We start from the raw sequence: 18,623 nt of genomic DNA, 5'->3' as shown, positions 1-18,623 counted from the left end.
GCCTCTATATGAGCACAAACCAGCATCATATATTAACATAAAGCAAAAATTAACGTCATACCTAACATGAATGAAAAAAATGAAATCTTTGTTTATGTAGCATGCATGGCACACATGCATGTCAAGTACATCATTAAATTGACAAGCTCAAAAACAGAGGAGCAAGTCAATGACAAAATCCTTCTATTTAAGTCTATCACCAAAAGAAAAAAAAAAAAACTATCATCTTTATCATTTTCACCCTGTTGTTTACAATCCCATATGCCATCAACCAAGAAAATAACCTGTCAGCATTATTACTGTTGATTCAGAATCCATAACCATTAGGCAGCTTCCTCAACATCAAGTTCTTTCTGCTGTTTAATCTAAACCCACAACTACCATCATTATGCTTATCAATATAATAATCCTATAATCAACCCGAAAATACATACTAACAATAAAAAAAAGCATACTTAAAATAATTATTCTTTGATAACAGAAAAAAAAGGGAAGAAAAACCATATATATGAGACAAAATCATCAAGAAGGGCCAACAACTCTTACTGTCTTCACTCTGGTGTTGTTGTTGTTGTAGTGGTTGCTGCTGCTGCTGTTGTAGTAATACTTGTAGTTCTAGTCGATGTTGTTGTAATAGTTGTTCTAGTTGTTGTTGTTTTTGAAACATTACTTGAATTTGCGGCATGAGGCCAAACACTCCACTTCCACAGCTCCACTGACGTCACCGCCGTAGGGCGCCGCAGCCGCAACAGGTTCAATCCCAGCTTGCTGCTGTTCTCAGATATTGCCACAGCAGCAGCAGGTTGTTGGGCCTCCAACAACTCTTACTCCCCTGGGTCCGGCTGAAGTTGCCGTTCTTGTTGTTGGGTCAACGGTAGTGCTTGCTGCTCTGATGGGAGCAGCAACTGGCCCCCAAGAGGGTGGTGATGTTGAGTTGCAAGACCAAAGTAATTTTCTCCTACTCCATGCTGTGGTGGTTGTTGCAACTGTGGATGATAACTTGCACCACTGTCAAATGTCCCTAAACCCATACAAGGTGCCATCTCACCTCCTTGACCGCCTGAAGGTGCACCCATGTGGCCAAACACTCCGCTTCCACTGACGTCACCGCCGTAGGGCGCCGCAGCCGCAACAGGTTCAATCCCAGCAACATCTTGCTGCTGTTCTCGGATTCCCACAGCAGCAGCAAGTTCTTGGGCTCGGATTTCCACAGCAGCAGCAAGTTCTTGCTCCCCATTATGCTGCATAGCTGGCGTAAAAAACATTGCATCATCTGGGCCGTCCGATAGGCCCAAATGGGCTGAAGACTGTACAACATCTGGACCGTAGGATGGGCCTAAATGGGCTGAATACTGTACAACATTGGGGCCGCAGGGAGGGCCTAAATGGACGGGGGTGAAGACATTTCCTGAGGGTTGAATGGACCTTGAATGGCTTGTGGGTTCTTGTAGGCGTTAAGTTCTGTCTTGGTTTTTTCGAGGAGGACACTGTTCAGGTGGATGAGGTCCTTGAGGATCATGATTTCGGTCTATACCGGGTTGTGGTGGCGTGCCTCCGCCTCGAACGCAAGGGCCTTCACCATATCCTCGCGCTGGGGTGGAGGTCGCTCGTCGAGGAACTTGCCGACTTTGCTGGCGCTGTAGAGGCGGCGGACGTATGCAAAGCGCTCTGGGTTGTTCGCTGGGAAGTACGGTGCAAAAATGCACTCCGGTGTGCACTTCCGACGACGGTACTTGCATACCGCGCATGGTGTACTCGTCGATGACATTCTTTTCTGCGTACAATTCAATTCGATTCTGTTACTATTATTGTTTTTTTTTATCTTGAAATAAAGAACATGATTTGTAATTCAAATTACCTAAATTGATGAACAAAGTTATCGATCAAATCTTATAACTACACGAGTTTCTTGACAACATCATCAAGTTAAAACTTGAAAAGGATAGTTTTTTACAATTAAAAGCTTAGCACCTCGAAGTGGTCGGAGGAGGCGACGACGGCAAGGTGGAGGCGAGGCCGGGGGAAGGTTGGCGGGTGCGGCAGCGAACACGGAGAGTCTGAGACTGAAAGCGTTACTTGGAGAGGGTGGTTGGAATTGCAACAATACGAATTCAATCCCGTTGTACACTCTAGTCTTTTTCATAACAATTCACTCAAGATTCAAGAATCATCTTCTCTTTTAAAGGTTTGGAATTCATTTCGGAATTTTAAATTTTATATTTGTTTTATTTGTAAATAAATCAGATAAAAAATAATTTGATTTTCAAATAATTTTTACAGTAATTATATTTAATATTTGCAATATTAAATTTTTTTATAGATAAATTTTCGACAAAACTTGTTTTTTAGAGTAATAGATTTGTAAAAAAAATTCACTCATTTAAAAGTAATTTTGAATTAAAAATTAAATTCACATCTATTAATATATTATAATTATTTTATATTGTAGGATTGAGTTTTATATAAAAATAAAGCTTTTAACGAAATATTTTTTTTTCTACTCTAAATAACTTTTTAAACGTGCTAAAACAATATATATTTTCTAATTCAATTATATATTTAATTATATCTAAATTTTAATTTGGTGTCTCTTTAAAGTAGAGTTTTGAATTATTTTTTATACTTTAATGACTTGATAATTTAAAAAAAATAAAAAATAAAATAAAAAAACAATGGTCAAAAAATGGAGGCTAAAAGTCTAAAGATAACATCATTCTTTAGCATTATTATTATTAAGATAAACTTTATTATTTTTTTTTCTAACCTTCTTTAATATGAATCTCATTTCTTATTCTTTATTATTATTAATGCTTTTATTATTTTTTTCTCAAATTATAAATCTCTTTATAATAATTTTTTGATAGAATATTTTTTTGGTCTAATAATTTTTTTCTATTTTTTGCCAAAAATAATATATATTAGAAGAAAAAAAGAAGATACAAATTAAATTTTAAAATTTAAATTTAAATAAGACGTGTAAAGAATAATTATTGAATGGGTAAAATATTAAATTGGTCTCTGGGTCTAATTCTATTTTGCTCCTTAAGGTTTAAAGTATCCTATTTGAATCTAAAAATTTTTTATTTAGTTTTAATGTAGTCCCACCATGAAAACAAAGTTAAATAATTAACGAAATATTCTACATGACAGCAGTACAAGAATAAGGTCGATAATTTGGAGAACAAGTACAAGCTCCAGAGGCACAAAATCAACTGTGAATGAATCAATAAATTTATTTATCATTTTTCTTACAATTTAAATGAAATATTTTTATAGAATTAAAGAAAATTATAAATAAATGCATTGATGCATCCATGTTTAATTTTGTCCCTTTAGAACTTGTATTTATTCTCCAGATTATCGACCACAGTTAATTATTTAACTTTGACTTCACGGTGAGACTACATTGAAACTAAATAAAACTTTTTTGGATTCAAATAAAACATTTTAAATTTTAAAGACCAAAACATGATTACGCCCAAACATAAAAGACCAAATTAGTACTTTACCTGTATTGAATTGAGATGTAAAATTTATTTAGTAGATGTAGCCTCTTTGTATTACCGTTATTAAAAATTTTAAATACTATTATAAAATTTTAGATAATTTTTTATCTTATTAGATTTAAATTATACATTATACCGTATTTTTGAAAGGTTTTATTTTTTTAAAAATAAGTGTGATATTATATATTTTTTTAGATAAAAAATAATTTAAAAAAATCTCTTTCATCACCCTAAAAACTAATTATTATATATAATAATACCTTTTGAATTAAAAAAAGAGTAAAGTATCGTTTTTGTCCTTAACGTTTGGAGTAAGTCTTATTTGTGTCCCTAACGTTTAAATCGTCATATTTCTATCCCTAACATTTATAAAAGTGATTCAATGTTATCATACTATCAATTATACTAACAAATTAGATTATATTTTTCAATTATTCTCATTTGGATGTATTCATTCTCAATTAGGTCTCATTTGGATGTGTTCGATTTTAATATTATACCTACTATTTGTGTTTAGATTCAATTATGTCCTTAGAAAAGTAAATTATGTAAATGTTGTAGGAATTAGTTTCAATTTTTGATGAGTTATTTTTTAGAGTGGATCATTGATTCTATTCCAGACATTTGTATTCTAACTTCAAGAAGAGATTTTTAAAACTCAAACTAAAGCATTCATGATGTGTAATTGATGGCAAGATAACATTAAATCACTCTTACAAATATTAGAAATATAAATAAGACGATTTAAATGTTAAAGACACAAATAAAATTTATTCCAAATGTTAGAGATAAAAATTAAAAAATATATTTTGTTATCAAATTATTTAATGGTCCAAACATTCTGGTACCATTGAATCTCATGCCTTGTTTTATGGTTGTAGACTAGTAGTTACTGTGTTGTTATCTATCTTTATAATAATAAATAAATAGATATATGTAATATATGTAAAATAATTAATAATATTGTATCATGTTTAATTTTTAATTTAATTTATGTTATATATATGATAATAGTTATATAAATTTTAAAATTTAATTTTATTAGTTAAATTTTAATAATTATAGAAGCTGCAAAAATATGTTAGGATTCAACTTTTAACTACCTATAATTCTATAAATAAGAGTAGAATAAATTCTATGCAGATTATCATAAGGCGAAATTGGTTGAATAGGACAAAAATTTGCTCATTTTTATTTAATTTTAACTATAATTTAATTTTTTATATATTATTTAATTATTATATTTACCTTCTATTTTATAAATTATTATTTTATTAAATTTACTTTCTATTTTACAAATGTAACCGTTTAAGGACCAAAAAATTAGCTGATTCGAATTGTCAAAATATTTATGAAAGTCACCGTTAATAAAAAATTTATTTCATTATTGTTTTTATTTTTAATTATTAATAAATCTGATAGATAAATAAGACAATAATATTTTTTAAAATAGAGAATAAATTTAATAATTAAATAATAAATTAAAGATTAAATTATAGTTAAAATTAAATAAAGACTATTTATCAATTATTTAAAAATTAAAAAAAATATATATTTTGTTATCGGACTATTTAATGGTCCAAACATTCTAGAACCATCAAATCATATGTGTAATATTTCAGACCACTCGCTAGCACGATATTATTCGCTTTGGCACACAAGGCCTCACGGTTTTATTTTTTACGATAGGAATGATACCCGAAACCCCCCACACTCACTCGTCGCTGAAAGCCCCCATACTCACTCGTCAAAACGCGTCACGCTAGGGAGAGGTATCCACACCCTTATAAGGCATGCTTCGTTCCCCTCCCCAACTGATGTAGGTTGAAAATCAATTAGTATTTTTATACCACAAATAATATTTTTAAAATAATTTTAAAGATCAAATTAGATTTCAAATTAATATTCTATATCCTAATTTGATTAAATAAAAAACAAAACCGTAAGGCCTTGTGTGTCAAAGCAGACAATATCGTGCTAGCGGATGGTCTAGGCTGTTATAGATGGTATCAGAGTCGGAACCCGGATCGATGTATCAGTAAGGACGCTGGGCTCCCTTAGAGAGCAGTATTTTTCATCAATCCATTTTCAGCACCTTGGGATGATGGTTTCCTGCTAAGTTCTTCCAATTTTTAACCATTGATAACGATTTACAGTCGATTTACATTAATAACTATTATTAAAATCTAATATGTCTCTTCCATATTAATTAATTGGGGAGGTTTTTTTTTTTTGCTTTAGTGACTTCTATTTTTAAACTCTACAAATTACAGTTTGTATACAATAAATGAAGTTCAGTATCGCGACAGATCAGTCATTGGGCTGTCAGACCGAGAGATATCGTGGAAAAGAAAATATGTTGGGCAGAGGAGGTTTTTGCTGCTCTATATATAGTTTTGTCTAAATTAATTAATAGTAATAATAATATTAATAAAGTTATGTATTAATTAAGAAGACCTATTAACCAACTATTATTGTTTATGGTCCATTATTCATTGCTAGGGTTGGTGGGAAGCACAAGACGACAAATGAAATTAGCACTTCAATACAACAAAAGTGAGAAGTTGCTACTTGTTTTATGCAAGGTTTGTTTATTTCATTTTTATTTTTTAATTTCATTATTTTATTAATTTTCAATTTTATTTTTTATGGGTTTTACATTTTAAATTGAGTTATATGTAGTTGAAGTTATAAATTTAATAATATTTGAGTTTAGAATTTGCAATGCTTATGTGATGGTGTTCCACATTAGAACTTGCAAAGACTGCTCATGGTTTTGACGTTTTGTTAAGAGATGGTTTCTTCACAAATGGATAGTTAGTTCCTTTTAAAATATTTTAATAATATTTTTTTATAAAATAATGTAAATAATTTAGATACGCATATGAAAAGATTTGTTATTTGAAAAAGTATAAATAAATAATGAGAATACTAAACAATATGAATAATAGATATGTCGAATATTTAATTCAATAGATAGCGAATGATTATGTTCATTATTTTTAATTGAATGGTTATTTCTTTTGATTCGATTTACTCATACACGGTTAACAATGGTTAGATGTTTAATTCACTATGTGTACAGATAATTATCCTAATATTAAAATTTAAGAAATAATTTAGGAATAAAATATTTTTATATTTTATCAGATCAATTTTAAAATTTATTATTTATATTATTTATTAAAATGATTGTCTATCTAACGAAATTTTTTTTTATTTAAATAAACGAAATTAATTATTTACTTAAAGAGCGAAATTAAAAATTGAATTGCACTATTACCAACAGCAAAATCCAAGAAAAATTAACATACGCGAATGCGCTTTGTTACCACTTAGCAGTGAAATCGGGGTAAGTGGCGGCTATAAATAATGCATAACAACGATTTTATGAAAATTTTTGCTCTTTATGCTAACAAAATTGTATTTAAAAGTTTAAAATGGTAAAAATGTATTTAATTGAGTTAATTTTGTTTATTTAATTAAAAAAAAGCCTGTATAAAAATAAATCGTGAAACAAGTGGATGATGATTGATGCGACTCGTGTCATGTGAGCCACACGTATGATTTCAAAACAAACCACACTTCTCACAAGCCAACAAAAGCAATCAGCAACTAGCAGCCTATTCAATTTTGGCGGAAACTGAGGTGCAATTTTATGCCAATTTTTTTTTGGTGACTAATTTTATGCCAATTTGATAACTAAGAATTATTACATAAAAATTTACAGTGAAATCCATCGAATAATTTAATTCTTTTTATTTATTAATTTTACATAAAATTAATTACACTTAAATTTTTACCAACACACTTGTTATTCTACCAACTATTGTAATAGAAAAGGAAATAAACTATTTTCCAAATTTTAATTAACAAACAAGTTTAATCACCCGTGTCATGTACGTGATAAGATTGAAATTATAATTTTAAGTTGTTATTTTTTGTGGATGTGCTATTTTTAAATAATTTAATAAAATAAAGTAGTGTCAGTTATTATTAAGTTTATTTTTATCCTTTATTTCTTTATTTGTATTTTCATTATATTTGACAAAAAATAAACCTACACATATATTAAATCGTTGACCTAAAGACAATTTATTTGCCAATAAAAACAGATTTTATTTATAATTGGAATAAAACTTATTTGCCAATAATCGGTGGATAAAATTAAAATTACACATGTGTCATATAATTATAATTGATTAATTGGTATAAAATGAAATTATACCCGTGCCATGAGTAATAATCTAAATAATTATATCTTAACAAAATATAATTTGAAATAATTTATAAACAATTATCTTAACAAAAATAATTATTTAATAATTGATTTAAAAATCAATGCAAAAAATAATTATTAATAATAGTATTATTAACTGGGTAAATAATATAATTTCAAATTATTACTTGAAATATAAATAATATATGGAAATCTACTGAGTAAGTCAATGATTTTGTACCTTAATAATTTGACAATTATTACTCAATTAACCAGTTAATTAAATTAGTAATAACAATTTTCAATTTCAAATTTTGTATATTAAGTAGTTATTAAAAACTGGGTAATAACGATTTACACGGAAAAATCATTGATAAATTCAATTAACCATAAAGAAGATAATATACTAACAGTTTTAGTATATTATTTATGGCAAAGGAAATTATTTTCTCAAATTAAATTTTATATAATTATAGTAAGTCTCTATAATTAAAGCAATATAAACTACTTTATATATAACAATAATATTATACATATTTATATATCTCTTCTTTTATCTCTTTTTTTAAAATATTGTCATATAATTAATGTAAAAAATATATAATATTAAACTATTTTGTTATGCATATATATGACACAACTAAAGCAGCAAAGGGCTTTTTTAATGGAAAAAAAAAATATTGAAGTCTTTTAGCCATAGTTCATAGAATGCAATTTATTATGAATGTTGTTATTTGTGAAAATTAAAGTGCTTTTATTAGACAAAGGTTGATTAGTGATAATATTCTTATTGCTCATGAGCTTATTATGCACTACTTAAAAAATAAAAGATATGGAGATTATGATTTTAACATTGAAACTGAATATCAGTAAGGCAGGTGATCGGTTTGAATGGTGTTTATGAAAGATTATGAAGGATTTCTGTGATAGATGGATTAGTTGGTTAATGGAATGTGTCTCTACTGTATCCTATTCTGTTAATGTGGATGGACAATCTCAAAATTTCTTTAAATCTACAAGAAGGTTCCACTAAGGAGATCCTTTTTCACCTTATCTTTTTTTTTCTTTTTTGTCCAGAAAATTTTTTTCATCTGCTCCACATAGGAGAATGGAATATTGAGATTTTTGGTTTGAAGATTAACAATAGATGTCCAACAATTAGTCACTTTTTTTTTTTTTGTAAATGACTCAATTTTGTATATCACAAAATTCTAGAGATTCTTTAGACCTATGGGAACATTAGTGGACAACTGATAAATCTAAATAAATCTTTTGTATTCTTTAGTCGAAACAGCTATTTTGGGTGTCTCTCATGTTGGTTCGTAGGATAAATATTTAGGATTGCCTTCGGTCGTTCAACGCTCCAAAAAAGAGACTTTTAGTTACATTAGAGATGAGGTGGTATCAAAATTCCAATAGTGAAAGCGGAATCTCTTATTGACTAGTGGAAGAGAGCTGTTTTAAACTGCTTGAAACTCTTATTGATGATATTCAAAAGCAACTCATGCAATTTTGGTAGGAAACAAATCATACAAGATAACTTTAATCAAGAAACAGTACAAACTATTCTACAAACACCAATCAATCAGGAAGGAGGCAAAATTTCATAGGGTAAAAATAAAAGAAGAGCTTACATGATTCAGTCAGGTTACACTATTAGAGGACATGTGAATTATTGACCGAAACATAAAACTTATACCTATAATACAATAAAAAAGATCATCACTACAAATCTACAGGACAAACATAACAACATAAGCATTTACACAAAATTAAAAGAAGTTGGATTGTCATTAACTAAGAATGTCACCATTCTTACAACCCTTCGATGCCAAACAAACATGCAGATACGAAAGTGGTCTCATCTTCAATGGAAAACATAGAACCATTTGGGGGCAACACAAAGTAAAATCCCATTCAGTTTCTCAACAACAGAAAAAGTTCAAGAAAAGCAACAATAAAAGTTCAAGAAAGAAACAAATTCTCAAACGAACACGACATAGAACCATCAAATAAATAAAGAATCATCACCAAATCAACAAAAATGAATTCAAACCAAGAAACACATTATCCAGCCAAGAACAAAATAAACAAGGCGAAAACCAACCTTGACTGGAAAAACGAAGCACACACAAGTAGTAAAACGGGAACATTCCTCTCAACCGGTTTTTATACAAAAAAAATTGGTTTTTACACCTAAGAAACGTTTTTTATACAAAAATTAATTTTTTTACATGTAAAAACTCAAATTTTTATCTTATTTTTTTTAAATTAATTTTTTTAATCTAAAAATTATTTTTTTTTAAATAATACAAGTAACATGTGTAAATAATAAAATCTCTTCCATTGTAAATAATAATTATTTTTCTAAATTTTTGCTGGCAACACTTATCACATACACCAAAAGCAAAGAAGGTATAAGTCACATTAAGATCATACCCTTCATTTTCAATGGCACTTCAAAAGGCCTCTTCAATGATGGAAATTTTCTCCTAAGCCAAAGAAACGATGCAAATTCCAACAGCATCCCCAAACTATACAAGAAATTCATTGTTGATATAATCTCATTGAAACTAAAAAATGGCATTGCAACTGCTATAATTGTTGACACCAATATCTCCATTAAAAGAGTATTAAATTTCTTTGATCCATCACCAAATATTTTTGGTATGAAACCCAAGTCAGTCCATACGAAGAAGTTGGTATGCAGCACTAGTAAGTTGTGCCTCAAACAAATCAACATAAACGTAAGCATAAGCATAAACATAAGCAAATCTAATCATATATGAAAAAGCAAGTCTAATATCTTTTTGTTCTATTTCTGCACTTGATCACTTTCAAACAGTATTGACATTGAGCCTTATTTTGAAGTGGTCCCAAATTGTTGATCGATAGACTCTGACATGGGAACATCACGATCGGCTACCTCATTCTGAATAAGAAACCATAAAATCTAATTATTAAATATTTCAACAAAACAAAGTTATCAAGCACAAAGCCAAATTCAAACAATATATACATATACTTTGAAACCGATTCTAGGGGCGTACAAAAAATTCTGATCTTCACAATATATACAATATATGTGCTAATGCCTAATGGATTACATATACATTAAAGACCCTCTTCCATTTTCTTTTTATATTTTTTGTTTATACTTTTTGTTATTAAACTCCAATTCCTAAACTACAAATCAATTGAACATAATCAATCAATATTCAATACAAGTGACAGATAACTTTCCATCAAAAGAACACCATCTGGAAATAGATAACTATATACTTATAGCAATCTTGACAGGTACAAACAAGCTCAATTCAAAGTGCAAATTTGCCAACAACCTTGACACATAAATAACACTTTAACATTGAACTATTCCTATTTAGGGGAAGATATCCCTCTCTATAGATTGTGACAAAACCAAAACAAAAGGTGATTGCTTTGGAGTGAGCATAACGTTATCAAACATCAATTTTAAAGCTACAACAGGATTACTGATTATCACAGCATTCATAACATCAAATCAAACACTTCAAACCACAAGCTACAAAGGACAAACTTGACATCAAAACTGAGAGAAACAAAGAATATCAAAGTTTTGTCATTGTTAATCCTTCAAAGGTTCCTAACACTATTGTACATTGAGCATGTTAGAGAAATATTAAAAAAAAAAAGAAACTACATAGTAAAAAAGAGTGAAACTTTAGAACATAAAAAAAAAAGCCCCATCAAACATTACCACTATACAGAGTAACACCTAGGGGCCGCCAATGAGAGAATCATCAATGCATAAATTTTTTCCATTTTTTTTAAATCTTCCCAAATATCATTCCTCAGATTCATATCTTTGAATTCAAGTCACCCTTGCTTTTTCTCTTTCCAAAATCTGATGCACTTGCTAATCTCAGTCCCAACCCCAAATTATAATGCAGCTACTAAAGAATTTAAAGCCTCAAAACCTATGATTGATGATATGGAAAAAAAAACAAAATCTTTTTGTTTCAAGAATAATATATATATATACTTTGCACTGTTTTCTTGACGATACCATGCATTAAAGGCAACTATGCCCCCACCAACTATGCATTAAACCCACAACTACTATCATTATGATTATCAATATAATAATCCTATAATCAACCCGAAAATAAATACTAACAATAAAAAAAAGCATACTTAGATCGAAATATTCTTTGATAACAGAAAAGAAAGGGAAGAAAAACCATATATATATATATATATATATATATATATATATATATATATATATATATATATATATATATATATATATATATAATTGCAAAAATGAGACAAAATCATCCAGAAGGGCCAACAACTCTTACTGTCTTCTCTCTGTTGTTGTAGTGGTTGCTGCTGGTGCTGTTGTTGTTGTTTTTGTTGTAATACTCGTAGTTCTATTCGATGTTGTAATACTTGTAGTTCTCGTCGATGTTGTTGTAATAGTTGTCGTATTTGATGTTTTTGTTGTTGAAACAATACTTGAATTTGCCGCATGAGGCCAAACACTTCACTTCTACGGATGTCACCGCCGTAGGGCGCCGCAGCCGCAGCAGGTTCAATCCCAGCAACAGGTTCCATCTTAACTTCCATCTTAACTTGCTTAGCAGCAGCAAGTTCTTGGGCCTGCAACAAGTCAAGTTCTTGAGCCTGCAACATCTCTTGCTTAAATGGGCCTAAATGAGCTGAATACTGTACAACATTTGGGCCGCAGGGAGGGCCTAAATGGGCGGGAGGTGAAGACAGAGGCTTTTCCTGAGGGTTGAATGGACCTTGAATGGCTTGTGGGTTCATGGAGGCACTAGGTTCTCTCTTGGGGACTTGGAGGGTGCAGCCATAGACCGGGCTGCGGAGGCTTGCCTCCGCCTGGAACGCAAAGGACTTCGCCGCATCCTCGCGCTGGGATGGAGGTAGCGCGTTGAGGATATTGCCGACGTTGCTGGCGCCGAAGACGCGGTGGACGCATTCGAAGCGCTCTGGGTTGTTCGCTGGGAAGTACGGTGCGAAAATGCACTCCGGTGTGCACTCCCGACGAAGGAACTTGCATGCCGCGCATGGTGTAGGCGTCGATGACATTCCGTTGTGCTTATGTGTGTTTACTCTGTTGCTTTGGTGTTGTTTAAATAGATAGAGAGGCCGTTGTGCTCAGCATCTGATATCTTGTACTCTCCCGCAGATTTCGCCGTGGTTAGTTTTTAGGATCTTTTTTCTATTATTGGATGATCTGTTACCTGATTCTTAGCTATTGCCGTTGTGTTTGTTTGGACCAGGTTTATGGTCCACATCAGTTACTGTTATTGTTTTGTTTCTTGAAATAAAGAATATGATATGAAATTCAATTTACCTACACGAGTTTGTTGAGAACATCATCAGGTTAAAACTTAAAAAGGATAGTTTTTACTTTTTACCATTAAAAGCTTAGCACCTCGAGGTGGTCGGAGGAGGAGCGAACACGGAGAGTCTGAGACTGAAAGCGTTACCTGTAGAGGGTGGTTGGAATTGCAACAATAAGAATTCAATACCCCTGCACACCCTAGTCTTTTTCATAAGAATTCACTCAATTCAAGAATGATCTTCTCTTTTAAAGGTTTGGAATAAATAAAAATAAATATTCATTTCAGAATTTTAAATTTTATATTTGTTTTATTTGTAAATAAATCACATCAAAATAATTTAATTTTCAAATAATTTTTACAATAATTATATTTAATATTTGAAATATTAAAATATTTATTTATAAATAAATATTCAATAAAAATTATTTTTTAGAGTAATAGATTTGTAAAAAAATTCACTCATTTAAAAATAATTTCAAATCAAAAATTAAATTCACATTTATTAATATATTATAATTATTTTATATTATGGGATTGAATTTTAAATAAAAATAAAGTTTTTAACGAAATAAAATTCTTTTTTTTTTTAATTCTAAAAAACTATTTAAACATGCTACGATATATATTTTCTTCAAAGAGACATTCGAAAATCGAAATAGAAAAAATAAAAAATTTGGCTTCATACCAAATTTATTCTATTATATAAAAATCAAATTATTTTACTTAAAGATAAAGCTAATGTAGCATATTTTTATAGTATTTTTTATTCTTTTAATTCATTAAATATAATTTATTTCGATAAATTAATTATATCAATTAATTAATTTGATTAGATATTTAAGTCACACAATTTAATATTATGTATATCAATTAATTAAATATAATAAATATAAATTAATTTAGTTAAAAGTTTATTATTTTATAGTCTTTTATATATATATATATATAGAATAAAATTATAAAAATAATTTTTTATCACTTTAGATATTTTAATTCTTTTTTCTTTGTTTTTTTCTTTTTATGTGTAATTTTGTTTTGCATTAACTTTATTTATTTTATAATAAAATATACTCATATTAATTCTATCATATAATTATTTATGTTTTTTTTATATATTTTAATTTGTATAATTTTTATTCATCTTACTGTCGTTTTTTTGAATTGATCTTTATTCTTTTACGACTTTTATGACTTGATAATTAAAAAAAAGATAGCCAAAGATAAAAATTAAAAAGCTAAAAACACTATCATTTTTCAGCATTATTATTATTAATATAAATTTTATTATTTTTTTTCTAACATTCTAACAAAACACTAATAGAAATTATATTAACCAAATTCCTAAACTAAATCAATACACTAAATCAGAACAAAACACATAGAAAGAACAAAATACTAACAGAAATTATATTAACCAAATTTTTAATTCAAATTAATACACTAAATCAGAACAAAACACATAAGAAAAATAAAACACTAACAGAAATTATATTAACTAAATCCCTAATCCAAATCAATACCCTAAATCAGAATAAAACACTAACAGAAATTATATTAACCAAAATACTAATAAAAAATTTTAAGCCATGAAACACTCCTTCTCCTTGTCATCTTCCACTTTGTCTAGACAATTCTGAAGGTGAGAATCCAAGTCTTTGTTGGATTTAAGCCGTTCCTTCATTGTTTGCCAGAACTCATAAGTATAATGACACAGGGATCTACCAATAACTTTTAGAGCCAGAGGTGAACTATTACAACCTCTCATTATCTGTGTTTCATGAAAACCAAAGAAGAGCCAATAAATAAATTGTAAATATGCCAATGCAGCATGAAACAAATCAACAATTCTTGGTTACAATGTTCCGGTAACACATTATATGCTTAGACAAAAAATATTAGAAGGTCAAAGAATATAATAAAATTATATTTCACAATATGACTTTTTATTAGAGGTAATGCTTAGATTGATCCCTGAAATTTTTGGCGCTCATCAAAATAGTCCCTGACTTTTGGAGATGACTAAATTGATCCTGAATTTACAACTTTCTATTATCTCAAGACTCAAGGTAAGAAAGTGCACCTCATGGACAAGATTTTCATCAGGCTTATAAGAGTTAGTGTCTTTGGCTTGTGTAAAGTGATGGAAGAGGGATACGGCATCATCATCACCAAGTGGTTTCAAGTGGAACTGAGTATGGAATCTGCGAAATGCAAATCTTGAAGTAACTACAATCTTGTAACCTGGAATGGTGGAGAATTTGAACTTTTCAACAATTGAATCTGTGCCAGACCATACATCATCCAGGACCAATAATATTGGTCTACCTTTATCCCCAACATGCCTCAGCAAGTTCCCCAGCCGGTTAATTGCCTCTTCATCGGTTTGAAACTCGGGTGCCCGGTGTCCACAGTGTTCAAATAGTGTCTGTACAATGCTCTTCAAGTTGGGTGATTTCGAAATGTCACAACAATCAGTCACCTTTTCTTTGCAAATGACTCAATTTTGTTTTGTAAGGCAACTAATGCGAATTGTCACAAAGTTCTAGAGATCCTTCAGACCTATGAGGACATTAGCGGACAACTGATAAATTTAAATTAAGTCTTTTGTATTCTTTTGTCAAAACATACCTCACCAGACTCGTGATTCTTTATCTGCTATTTTGGTGTCTCTCATGTTGGTTCGCAGGATAAGTATTTGGGATTGCCTTCGGTCATTCAACGCTCCAAGAAAGAGACTTTTAGTTACATTAGAGATAAGGTGGTATCAAAACTCTAGTAGTAAAAGCAAAATCTCTTATTGACTAGTGGAAGAGAGGTGCTAATTAAGTTAGTGGACACAGCCATTTCCATCTACACTTTGAGCTGCTTTAAACTGCCTGAAACTCTTATTGAAAAGCAACTCATGCAATTTTGGTAGGGCCAAAAACAGGATGAGAGGAAAATGCACTGGATAAAATAGGATACCTTATGCAGAGATAAAAAAAAACAAGGAGGATTGAATTTTAAGGACCTCAAGGCCTTTAATCTAACCATGGATGAAGGTTGGTTACTAATACTGGTTTCTTAATATTTAAAGTGTTGAAAAGTAAATATTTCAGGTCCTCTTCCTTCTTAGAGGTTGAGATTGGTTAGAACCCCTTATGGGGTTAGAGAAGCTTAATAGAAAGTAAGAATGTCCTAGAGAAAGGAATGGTTTGGAAAGTCGGCAAGAACTCAATAGTTGAAAATTTTGGAGAAAGATGGATTAAAAATCATCCTGCCATATCAGAAAGTCAGACACTACAACAAAATTCTAATCTTGGGTGGGTAGGTCAGCTCATAGCAGAGGATGGAATATGGAAAAAACAGATCATACAAGATAACTTTAATCAAGAAACAGTACAAACTATTCTACAAACACCAATCAATCAGGAAGGAGACAAAATTTCATAGGGTAAAAATAAAAGAAGAGCTTACACGGTTCAATCAGGTTACACTATTAGCTTCCAATTCTTCCACCCCCTATTGAGACATTGCCACCATACTTCCAGAACAAGCTGCTGTGGAAATCAATCTATAATGTGAAATGTCCAACTAAAGTTAGAGTAATTCTCTGAAAAACAATGCATGGAGGATTGCTAATGAAACACAAAATCCATACCAGATTTTTAGCAGTCTCCGAAACTTGCCCCATCTGTCTGCTCTAAACTGAGACAATAGCTCATTGGATGTAAAAGAGCTCGATTGACACAATTTTTTAATGATATTGGCTAATTGAACTCAGTGAATTTTATTAGGTGCTTTGAGTGCAAATTATAATTCTTAGACTAATGTATTAATTAAATGACAAATTATTAACGAGTATTTATAATAAAATCATTTTAGTGTATGTACATAATTAATTAAAAAGAGGAAACCATTTTATTTGTTCCTTACTTACCCCATATATCTTTTCTCTTAGTGCTTAAACTTTTCATGATCTGCAGGGTGTTTACTCTTTTATAATGGATGTCATTTGAGACAAATGGTATGAAATCATTAACCTTCAAATAAACACGGTCTAATTAGTTGTGTTTTCGAAGTAGAATTATAACTATTCTATAAAGAAGATTTATAGTTATGGTATGTAGTTCATACCTACTCATAGTTCTACTGATATGAGCGCATCATTTCTATTGAACTTTGTGTCTTTGTATGCTGAAATTATTCTTCATTATGATGCATATCCTTTAACACTGATTTGATTCTTCACTGGGTATACATTAGTTCCAGAATTTTCTACAGCAGATCAGTTGCAGAAGCAGTTTTCCGATAAAGTGCATCATGAATCATACTTTAAATTTTGAATGATTCATTTGGTGTTGATAACTTGTTATGATGGAAGTATTCCTAATCAAATTGGATTAATGGTTTGATGGTTTTCTTCGGTGTTTGATAAATATTGTAAATTTGTTATTGATACTGTGAATTTAATGAAATTAATGTTTAATTTTGCTAGGATTGATTTCAGTATATTTATATAATGTGCAAGTAATAATAGTTGTTTGCCAAAAAGCTTTCGATATTTAATAAAATATTGGTTGAAATTTGGTTAGAACTTTAATTTGTTGTGATATTTATTGGCTAGGTTATAAACGTATATAGAAGGTCAATACGATGAACGTTGGGATTGAGTGCCTTGCATTAAGGAAAGTATGAGCAGCCAATGGAATATTTGTACAATCTGTACAATGGAGATTTAGGGAGTATTAAAGATATAACCATTAGTGTTATCTTTTCTCATTAGCTAAAGCTTTTGGGATGAGTGGTGATGTGTACCACGCAATACTCGCTGTTGACCGACCTAAAAGGTCGGAAATAAATAAAACAGAACAAACAAACTCTATCTCCCAAAAAGCTATCCCCAAAACTGAACACACTACTAAAACACGTCTCTACACTTCGAAAAGATATCACTAACAGCATTGACCAGGGATATCGGAATTAACTAAGCTCCCCACCAAGCCAGAAAACGCCTATAAAGCTAACCTCCTCAAATTCATAAAGGGGCAGGTTCAAGATTAACTTCTAGTGATTACTCTTTATTCACTAATTATTCATTCACTAAATTGAGCGTCGGAGTGCTTTGTGCAGGTACTCCCACCGCCGTGTTTCAGAGGACCGAGGCCACACTCACATCCACACTTGGACGACATATAGTTCAACTGCGTACCCTAGTGTTCGTCCAAGGATCATTGATCTCGGTCATCACAGACGGAACATTTGGCGCCCACCGTGGGGCCCGAAAGCTAATCCCCACCATCACCACTTCTTTTTTCTTTATTTTCTTCTTCTACGCAGGGTTCATCAGGCTCACGACATGGCTGACAACGGAGTTCAAATACCTAGTCAGGCCGAACTTATGGTCCAGATGGCAGAACTGCAAGCGGAAGTCAAGAGACTAGCCGAGCTATCCACTCAGCACAGCAAAAAAGAGGAAGGCAACTCCAAAGATTCCACTCAAGGAGGGGCCGAACTTATAGGTGTCAACCCACCCAAGGAAAAGCTGACCTTGGACAACCT

General features: G+C 30.7%; 2 protein-coding genes across 2 annotated transcripts; both read right to left on the bottom strand.

Moving 5' to 3' along the window:
• Positions 1–274: 274 nt before the first annotated feature.
• On the bottom strand, positions 275–2,151 carry LOC112786129 (uncharacterized). Its single transcript, XM_025833851.3, has 2 exons — positions 1,972–2,151; positions 275–1,774 (listed from the first exon to the last, which is right to left on the bottom strand). Exon 2 carries the CDS (start codon positions 1,263–1,265, stop codon positions 825–827), a length of 441 nt encoding a protein of 146 aa, XP_025689636.1. The 5' UTR covers positions 1,266–1,774; positions 1,972–2,151; the 3' UTR covers positions 275–824.
• An 8,175-nt stretch (positions 2,152–10,326) lies between these two features.
• LOC112784078 (uncharacterized) lies at positions 10,327–13,273 on the bottom strand. Its single transcript, XM_025827226.3, has 2 exons — positions 12,072–13,273; positions 10,327–10,657 (listed from the first exon to the last, which is right to left on the bottom strand). Exons 1-2 carry the CDS (start codon positions 12,820–12,822, stop codon positions 10,653–10,655), a joined length of 756 nt encoding a protein of 251 aa, XP_025683011.1. The 5' UTR covers positions 12,823–13,273; the 3' UTR covers positions 10,327–10,652.
• Positions 13,274–18,623: the final 5,350 nt, after the last annotated feature.

The sequence above is a fragment of the Arachis hypogaea genome, chromosome 1 (genome assembly GCF_003086295.3).
Source record: "Arachis hypogaea cultivar Tifrunner chromosome 1, arahy.Tifrunner.gnm2.J5K5, whole genome shotgun sequence".
NCBI classification, from domain to species: domain Eukaryota; kingdom Viridiplantae; phylum Streptophyta; class Magnoliopsida; order Fabales; family Fabaceae; genus Arachis; species Arachis hypogaea.
The sequence above is the reverse complement of the archived record's forward strand: the minus strand, read 5'-3'. Positions and strand labels throughout refer to the sequence as shown.

Coding starts and splice junctions, on each gene's coding strand:
- LOC112786129 (XM_025833851.3), bottom strand. CDS start 1,265: ATGTTTTTTACGCCAGCTATGCAGCATAATGGGGAGCAAGAACTTGCT.
- LOC112784078 (XM_025827226.3), bottom strand. CDS start 12,822: ATGTCATCGACGCCTACACCATGCGCGGCATGCAAGTTCCTTCGTCGG.